The sequence below is a fragment of the Poecilia reticulata genome, chromosome 5 (genome assembly GCF_904066995.2).
Source record: "Poecilia reticulata chromosome 5, P_reticulata-male-v2, whole genome shotgun sequence".
NCBI lineage: Eukaryota > Metazoa > Chordata > Actinopteri > Cyprinodontiformes > Poeciliidae > Poecilia > Poecilia reticulata.
Genome location: NC_088834.1, coordinates 14301672 through 14311132, shown reverse-complemented (window position 1 = coordinate 14311132; position 9461 = coordinate 14301672). Strand labels below are relative to the sequence as shown.

The following is a 9461-nucleotide window of genomic DNA, read 5'->3' as shown; positions in this document are numbered from 1 at the left end:
ACAGAATTAAGTCTGTGCCATTCTCTTTAGTGTTTGCCCTGTCCTCCCAATGTTCTCCTCTTAGCCGCCCGCATTTTGACAATAAAATAACACCGACGCTAGAAACTGGAACCAAGAAAAAAACAAATCACTTTAAGCCATCGGTTCGTATGGACTGATTTAAAATCTGAAGACAAGGAGCGACTAGGTGAGGTTGATTTTCTGCTCAGAGTTGTCGGCATTAGCCACAGAGCTAGCGGCTTTGATTCACTGCTGTAGGACTCGCCGGTAAATTAAATATCAGACCTGATTAGTAGAGAAATGTCAAGCTTTGTGCTCGTCTATTATGGGTTTGTCGTCATATCTACACAATCTTTTGGAGATGATGGCTTTTGATTCTGCGAAAATTAAATCTGTAGTGGCTTTGCAGCGAGAAAGCTGCTTTGCTAACATTGTTTTAGTAGCAAACCGGCGGCCTGATTTATTTTGGGAACTTAAATATGTTTTTAGCTGACAGTAGTATTTTCTAAGGACAGTTTGCATAATCACTCAAAAATAATGTAGTTGACCTTTATTATGTTTCTGCAAGTGCTTTGCGTGCTTGTATGCGTCAGCTAACTGGCTAGCATACAGGTTAATCTCATAGGAACAGAAACATTTAAGGTGACAATTCATCTGCAAGTCGGGTAACTTCAGGTAAGGTTCGGCTGACTGACATTTGTGAATTAGCGCTTAAAATGTGACTGAAATCGGAGTTTTAACGCCCAAATATACATTTTTAGACCGCGTAGCAGCACCATTGCACGCACATGATGCGTGACAAAAGAAAATTGATGTCTGGAGGATAGACTGATGAAATCCAGTTAAGCAGTAAAAAGCTTATAAGTCTCTTTGCTCAGATTTTTCATCATTAAGGCAGGAGGAGAGCTTTCAGCTCTACAAAAGGTTCATGTCATCTACTGCAGCATTTATTCATTGGGTATTTAAACAATACCCAATGCAGCATTTAAACAATTTTAGAAACTGTAGGACTGTAAATCCATCAACCCCCTCATTGCAATAGTATCCAGGAGAACTGGGTCAGCTATACAGGTAACTGAATTCAGGTGTTTCAACCACTATCGTGGCCACAAGTGTAAAGAGTCAATCACAGGCTAGGGGTGTCAAACTCTGGTCTCTGTAACTTTGAGATGTGTCCTTAGTTGAACACATCTGAATCAAATGCCTAAAGTTACCTACTCAGTATGCAGTCAAGTTCTCCAGAGTCCTCCTAATGAATCTAATTATTTCAATCAGACATGTTGAAGGAGAAGCTCATCTAAAAGTTGCAGGACACCGTCTCTTGAGGACCGGAGTTTGACCACCTATGAGTCCTGGGCCTGTATTCTCAAAGAGTCCTTGGACTAAATGTGGCTCCTAATACTTAGAATTTCTGGAATTTTTAAGATTTTCTTATAATTATACCTCAGTAAAGTCATTCACAAAACGCCTTAGGCCTTACCATAGCTCTTAATGTGACAAAATGTTAGCAGTAGAAAGAACTTTTAGAGATCCTAAGAATGTCTTCAACAGACTAGACTGACAAAGGAGAGATATTTTCTGTAAAATAGATAGAGCTGATGCTGTGTGGCGATGAATTTTAATTTAGCGTTTTTTATCACGATTTTATTATATGCTTGGTTAATGTCCATCAGCTTTATCTTGTGTGTCAACCAGTCGCAGTCAAAACTTGACCTTATTGATTTCAGAAAAATTCAAGAAGTAGATCGATCGCGGTGCAAAGCATCAGGTGCAGGGATGCACACATCCACTGGTCTGTAGAGGATCATGTCTCCCTGTCTGGTAATTCAATTACCAAACAGGGTAAAGACTCTGGATTGCTAAGAGAACCGACCATTTCATCCTGTATTTTGCAAAGTATGATGCTTCATAGACGGATGATTATTTGTTTTAAGTTTTTTTTGTTTTGTTTTTTTTTTTTTTTTTAGAAGCAACTAAAAAGAGTTTGTAAATGAACTTGATTGGCCTGTAAAAAGTCCTTATCTCAGCCTGTTGAAACACCTTTGGCGTGATTTGAAGAGCTTTGAATGCAGAGCTACTTTTTTTGTTTCTGGAAGATGTTGTATTATTTCCATCTCTGCAGATTTCTCATCTTGACTTCAGCATCAGAGCAAAAGAATGTCTCAGCTCCAGTTTCAGTGTCCGCCTAGCGCCATCCCTGCTGCCTCTGCCCCACTGCAGCTGGGGCAGCCGCAGCCTGGCTACAGCATCCCGTGCGCTACAGGCGCCCTTCCATCAGAGAGCGCCAGCCAGCCAATCAGAAGCTCTGCTCTGCCCGCGGGCTCCGCCACGCCCTATAACACCACCACAGGTTTGTTTGCCTTAAAATATATTTTAGTCTCCTGAAGGATGCTGATGCATCTCAATAGATAAAACGTATTTGAAAACCCACTGTTTTACCATTTCACTTGAAAAAATTAAACATAGTGATATATTTCACAATTTTTTTTTTTGCGAATGAAAATTCAGTTTCTAATTTAATTAGGACATTGGATGAGGCCAATAACATGAAAAATCACTGCATGGTAAATGCTCACTTCTCGGTTGGGGCTCCTTTTAATGTTGCAGCTTTTTATGGAGGTGACAAGAAAACCCAAGTTAGTCCATAGAATCTCCTTTTCCTCATCATTTCTGCACTTAAATTTTTTTTTTGTCTTATGCAATATTCAAAATTTTTACAGAACTAACTTTGGTTTTTGTTTGCTTTATGCCATGATCATTAAAGTTAACATTAAGCTGTTGAAACAAATAACTCTTTATGTACTCAGATCTTCTGAATTGAAATATTTCAATACAGGAACCTTTTAAGTGTTTAGGACTGTGTTAGGTGGTTGGTTGTGAGTGACCTGTTTTGTTTTGTTCTAGTTTATAACATGGCAAACCCTAAAGAGAAGACCCCCATGTGTTTGGTGAATGAGTTAGCCCGTTTCAACAAGATCCAGCCCGAGTACAAGCTTCTTTCTGAGCAAGGACCAGCTCACTCCAAGGTACAGAATTCAGTTCTCCGGCTTGTTTTGTGCCTTTTGTTCTACTGACGCAAATTTCCCTTCAGATTTTCTCGGTGAGGCTCACACTGGGAGATCAGTACTGGGAGGCCGAAGGAACCAGCATCAAGAAAGCCCAGCATTCTGCTGCTGCATCTGCCCTCGCCGAGACGACGCTTCCCAAACCCACAGCGAGGACGCCGCGCAACACCGGCAGGAACCCAGGTGGGCCGCTCCAACCTGCTCTGGCCCAATCTGAGCAATCATTTCCATAGAGGAAAATGAACACATGGATTTTGTCTTAAAGGAGTTTTCTGCTCTTTGCCTTACAGTAGATGGCAGCACACACACCATGGAGTTGAATGCACTTTGTTTGAAGCTCGGTAAAAAACCCAACTTTAAACCCATCGACCCATACCCGGGTATGCGGCCACCAAGCTACAACTACAGCGTCCGCGCTCCAGGACCTTACCAGCGCTCTATGCAACAGTGAGTTTACATCACAGGGGGAAAAAAAAAAAAAAAGTCAATAAAATGTTTCCATAATTGTCATTTGCAGTTGGTTGTAAACTCTCTCATCGTGTCCAGGTACTACTATCCATTTCCTCCAGTGGGACCAATAATTTACCACATGGAGCTTTCCGTCGGGAGCCAGCAGTTCACTGGGAAGGGACGGACGCGGCAGCAGGCCAAACACGACGCCGCTGCCAAAGCCTTGAAAGTGCTGCAGAAGGAGCCAATGCTGCAGCAGTCGCCAGTGGTGAGAAAAGTAGAGCAGCTCAGCATGAAAAGGCTTTTATGCGGTGCTAGATGGAGGCTAGCAACTTTTCTATTTTTAATGTTGTTTTTGACAGATGAACGGAGAGCCCGACGAGGAGGAGAACTTGAACAAATCAGAAATAAGTCAAGTGTTTGAAATTGCTCTAAAGAGGAACCTACCCGTCAACTTTGAGGTTCGGATGGATTTGCTGTTCTCGAAGATCCAGCTGTGTAGGAATAAGAAGGGATTGTGTGTCAAATATATATATATCGTTACATGGAAGATTGCTGTTTTTTCCCCCACGCAGATTTTAAAGGAAGAAGGGCCTCCACACATGAAGAGTTTTGTAGTGCGCGTTGTAGTCGGGGAGTTCGTGGGAGAGGGTGAGGGCAAAAGCAAAAAGATTGCAAAGAAGCTGGCAGCCGCCGCGGCGCTGGTGGAGTTAAAGAGGCTCCCCCACATACCCAGCGTGGAGAAGAAGCTGCCGCGCATCAAAAAGAAAACAAAATCTATAATCAAGGTGATGCAACGTTTAACTCTGGTTGGGATTAGTCAGAAGAGGCCTAAAGGCTGCTCATAAGGTAATGATTTATCCATCGTGTCAACAGCTGCAGACCAGCCCCGAGTATGGCCAGGGGATGAATCCCATCAGCCGCTTGGCTCAGATCCAGCAGGCCAAGAAGGAGAAGGAGCCGGAGTACAGCATGGTGACAGAAAGAGGTCTGCCGCGGCGCAGGGAGTTCGTCATGCAGGTGAATCATCTGCAGTCTGAGGCACGCCGGCAGCCGCGCTTCTGTTTGCGCTTCTTCTTTGCTCGTTCGTTCTCTGTGGGACTTTCGGTGATTTCCACCCTCTGTTGCAGGTGACCGTGTGCGGCCAGACGGCAGAGGGGCTGGGGCCGAGCAAGAAGGTGGCCAAGAGGAATGCAGCTGAGAAAATGCTGGAACTGTTGGGATATAAAGTGCCTCAGCCTCAACTTCCCAAACCAGCACTCAAATCTGATGAAAAGGTACTGCTCAGTTTTCAAAAAAAAAGTTTCATGAACGTATTCATTTTAAAGGAAACGCAGCACAACTTTTACAACATCTCCTTTTCGGTTGTTGAATTAGATTTTATTAATGTCCCAAGTGGAAAATGTTTGAAACGGAGAGAAATCAAGGCCTATGCAGCTCAGAACTTGGCCAAAATGATGACATCACCTACAAAAACCAGTGATTATAACAGCCTAAAGTAAATGTAACTTAACTGTGGAACTCGCCTTCTGTGAGTTCAAAATGGGAAAATGTATCCGATGAGGAGAAAGAACAACAAGGTGGTAATCCTCAGTGTGAACAAAAAGAAATATGTATCCAAAAAACAACATTTCTGTTGACATTAAGGTGAGGGTAGTTTGTACTTTAATTACAACCAGGGTTGTTTTTGAGTTGCACACGAGATTCAGCACTGATTTCTCTGAGCTTTGCTGTGATTATGATACACATTGGCAATAAATGGAAGGAGCAGAACGTCTCACTTTTCTCCACTTAATCACTCACGAGCTGAATTGCACTAGTGCAGCTGTCAAAACATTTTTAGACTGTCATCTGGACACTCAGAGCTGTTTAAGTTCTGCCTACAGCTGTTTTTTTCTTGATGGTTTTTCATTTTGCCCTGAAAAGTCACTTCAAGCTAAAGCTGCACATTTGGTGGTTGAAACACTCGTAGCATACATTCTGTCTGCTCAGATTCTTGGAGAAGCTGACGATTATTACAGGTAAACATGCTGGGGAAGAGAGGAGAGATGGCTTTACAAAATGAAATTGAACTACGCAATTTGTTGGCAGATATTTCGTAGTGACGGAGAGCTCCAAACATAAGTCGGGCTTAAGTAGCACATTTTCTGAGTTACCTGTGGTTATCTCTGGGATGATGGCTGCTGAATCCACGCCTTTAGAGCTTTCCCTCATCGCCATGATGCGATCTGTAACGTTTCCTCATCCCTCAGCTTTGGGTAGGTTCTTTCCTAAAAGCAAAGACTCCGGATTGTTTCATATCGCTGAACGAAAAGGGTTTTGAAAAGAAACTTTTTTTTTTTGGTGGATGATGGGAAATCCATCCTTTTCACTCATTGGCATATTTGATGTTTTATGTCAAAACAATGAGTAGTTTTGTTCTGTTGCCTTAGGCGGCTTTCCGTTTTACAGAAGCACGTCTCCAAAAGGCTCTTTGTTTTTGTTAGAAGAGTGTTGCAAAATAACCAGCCTTATTTGAAACCAGGTGGATTTTTTTATTTGTTTTTTTACGTTTTTAACATTTTTAACTCTCCTGGCTCTAAAATGATATTTGCAATTTAATGTTATAAATCCCAGTAAAACGTATGTATGTGACTTGATATTTTTTCATTCAGACGCCAGTGAAAAAGTCGTGTGATGGGCGCAAAGTGACCTTCTTTGAACCAGGTTCTGCAGAGGAGGTGTCTGCGGGTAAGTCTCCATTGGAGTCGCCTTGAATGGGTTAAGAAAAAAAGACATCACAAGCATCTTCTCACATGGGTGTTCATGTCAGGCTCCAAGGAGGAGGACTTCCGCTTGCCTTACCTCAGCCACCAGCAGCTGCCTGCGGGTATCCTGCCCATGGTGCCCGAGGTGGCGCAAGCAGTCGGGGTCTGCCAAGGATCCCAGGTCAAGGACTACAGCCGAGTTGTGCCCAACCCAGGCAAGACCACCATCACTGCCACCATCGCCAACGAGCTGCTGTACGCCGGCGCGTCCCTGACCGCCGTGACGATCCTGAAGAACACAAACAACATGATCCAGGTTCCCCACGGACCGCTCACCAGACCCTCGGAGCAGCTTGCCTATCTTGCGTCTGTACAGGGTCTGCAGGTAAACGGCACTTTGCCTTCACTAAAGCATGGATTTTATAGTTGTTGTATATATTTTTTTTCTACAAGTATGCGATTTGCTTGCAGGTGGAATACAAGGATTTCCCAAAAAACAATAAGAATGAATTTGTATCTCTGATTAACTGCTCCTCCCAGCCTCCGCTCATCAGTCACGGCATTGGAAAAGACATAGAGTCCTGTCATGATATGGTAAGCAACTTAAATATAACTATTATAAAAGTACTTAAGATTTAAGAAAATATCCAGAATCCATTCATAGCCTCTTAAAAAAAATCAAATTAGCTGGAAAGATGTCTAGGTATATTTTAAAATACGATGCAAAAAAATAACGATCCCAAGAAAATAGAGCTTTGTTTTTCATAGTACTGGTTTAGCATGGATCATAGTTCACAAGTTCTGGTGGATAAAATTACACTCAGTGTTCAGTTATCCCCAATTATCCACATGAAAAAAATTATTGTTCCCTGTAGGTACACAATGTATGTATACATATACAGTCTTAGAAAAGTACATTTTATTTGTTTAGAAACTTTCATTAATAAAACTCTGTCTTTCACAATAAGAATGGATAAAACCTAAAACAGGATTCAAAAGGCAAAACAAATTACGGTAGATGATTTAACATTTAAAACGGTTTTAAGGAAAAGCATGTTTGGATAAAAATGCCAGCTTTTTAAATGAGAAATGCTCTTCCTTCAACCTGTTTTACAAAAATAAACTGAAGTATCTGTAGACGTGTAAAGCCGTTGGAAGAATGCAGGTTTTTGTCTGCAAAACATTTTGAAAACCATGCATTGCTTTTTTTGCTGTTTTTCCTATTGCACAAGTATGCCCTGCTTTAAATTCTAATAAAATACAATTTGGTTTCTAGTTGTTACATCAAAAAATGTGATGAAATTCAAGGCAGTCTATTGTATGTAGTTTTGCAGATTCATGCACACAGCATCTTTTCAGCTTCTTTTATTTATTTATTTTTTTTGAGACGACCCATTTGCAGATGAATATCTAGCAACAGAAAAACGTAACAATGTATGTCCATTAGTGAGTCAAACATTTACTTTGCTGAGTATTAAAACTCTTCGGTGGCTTTGGACCTCCGAGTTCCTGCAATGCAAGACAAAAGACATTGTTAAACCTGGTGCTGAGTGTAATCCAAGAACTGTCTGTCTGAAATGGGCTTCAGCATAATAAATATTGTTCCTTTATGTCTGCAGGCTGCTCTGAATATATTGAAGTTGCTGTCAGAGTTGGACCAGCAGCTAAACGAAAGGACAGGGAACGGACCAGCCTCAGGGTAAGACGTGAAGAAATGCCAAGTTGACATTTAGTTATGCATTTATTTATTTACCCATGAAAACATCAACTTGCTTATAATTAAAATTTTGATTGGAAGTGAAAAGATTTTTTTTTTGTTTGTTTTGCATTTGTGGTGTTGGTTATTGAATTACTTTATATTCAAATAAAAATAAAAGTGCAACTTATTTAAAATAGGCTGGATGTAACGTCTAATAAAACTTTATATTTCGAGAAATACAAGCCGAGCTTGAGGCTCTCGTGTTGAAATACCTCCAGCCTCTTTTGAGAGGGAACAATCCTTTTTTATCAGCCTCACAGCAAAACTGAATCTGTCCTTTTTTTTTTTCTTTTTTTTTTGCTGCAGGTGTGGCAAGCAGGAAATGGAGGGTGACCTGCACCTCAAACAGGCTAACTCAAGCACATTGGCACAGACGCTGGATAGCACGGCTTAGATCAGGTCTGGTTGTCTGTGAAAGCACTAGAGAAAACTCACCACACTGCGTTCTTGTTTTGGCTCGCTGCGGATAGCGTCACCCACTGTGGGCCCTGAAGTGTTAAGCTTACTGTTACAAAATGTTCACAGTTAAACAAGATTGATAGGAAAATAGCTTCTCCTCCTTGATGTTGTTTAATTGTACACATTATTTATTTTTCATTTCAATATAGAAATAGGAGCTGCATCCTAGTCAATGATTTTTTTTGTTTTTTTTGAGTGTATATGATTAAACGACGACAACAACAACAAAAAAAAACTCAAATGATGAACTGTGAACGTTGTTTTGTTTTGGATAGAAATTGTTTCTTATATTTTTACGTGTTTTTATGTTTTATTCCCACCAAGCTAGTTGATAAATAAAATACGTTAAGTTTGGGCCTCTTCTTTGTCTAGGGTGCAGCTGGACGAACCTTTGTTGATTTTCCTAGAGTGCTTTCTATAAACAACCAAAAATTATTTACTAAATGTAGCGTGTGATGTAATGTGATTGTCACTGCTGTGTGTGGCGGTGACGTCCCCCATGACCCCTTTCTCTCCCTCATGTCATCTTCCCTTCTCTATCCATAACCCATAATGGTAATTAAACTTCTGTGTCTACAGGCACAAAACAAATACTTCTACTGTCTTGCACTTTTTTTTCCCCCCATCTACTGATGCCTGATATGGATAGGATAGACTTTCAGCAAGCCTGATGCCTGATGCGAGCCTTTTTATTTATGTAATTATTTATTGTTTTCTTTGTGGCTGAGATGCTAAAATTCAGATTGGTGGAAAAATTGTCAAGAAGTAAAAGAAGGAAAATGTTAAGCTTCTAGATTTTAATTAGAAAAATATGGTAGGTTTTGTATTTGTAAAGATTTGGGTAATTTAAGCTGTAATGTAATTATAAACTGGAAAAAGTTGAAGTCAAAAAGAAATTTGGGGCACCAACATTTTTATTTTTTTGCAAAGCATAGTGCTGCATAATAAATATCTCCAGTCGTGTTGGATCTCAGTGACTTC

The 9461-nt window shown here is 40.8% G+C and overlaps 1 protein-coding gene across 2 annotated transcripts; it reads left to right on the top strand.

Annotated features, from left to right (window-relative positions):
- The first annotated feature begins 10 nt into the window (after window positions 1–10).
- Window positions 11–9073, top strand: stau1 (staufen double-stranded RNA binding protein 1). Of its 2 annotated transcripts, none has more exons than XM_008408741.3 (15): window positions 11–187; window positions 2123–2350; window positions 2905–3026; window positions 3092–3248; window positions 3359–3512; window positions 3612–3783; window positions 3878–3976; window positions 4091–4303; window positions 4392–4535; window positions 4646–4792; window positions 6170–6245; window positions 6328–6647; window positions 6734–6856; window positions 7882–7961; window positions 8328–9073. In XM_008408741.3, exons 2-15 carry the CDS (start codon window positions 2158–2160, stop codon window positions 8413–8415), a joined length of 2088 nt encoding a protein of 695 aa, XP_008406963.2. In that variant the 5' UTR covers window positions 11–187; window positions 2123–2157; the 3' UTR covers window positions 8416–9073. The 2 variants fall into 2 exon arrangements, with proteins under 2 accessions (XP_008406963.2, XP_008406962.2); XM_008408740.3 differs by having other exon boundaries at window positions 3356–3512.
- The last annotated feature ends 388 nt before the right edge of the window (window positions 9074–9461 follow it).

What these genes read in the sequence shown, in the direction of transcription:
- stau1 (XM_008408740.3), top strand. Translation starts at nt 2,158, where the DNA reads ATGTCTCAGCTCCAGTTTCAGTGTCCGCCTAGCGCCATCCCTGCTGCC. An exon ending in CAACACCGGCAGGAACCCAG is followed by an intron (nt 3,249 to 3,355) that starts GTGGGCCGCTCC and finishes TTTGCCTTACAG; the next exon opens with TAGATGGCAGCACACACACC. An exon ending in GCAGGGAGTTCGTCATGCAG is followed by an intron (nt 4,536 to 4,645) that starts GTGAATCATCTG and finishes CCTCTGTTGCAG; the next exon opens with GTGACCGTGTGCGGCCAGAC.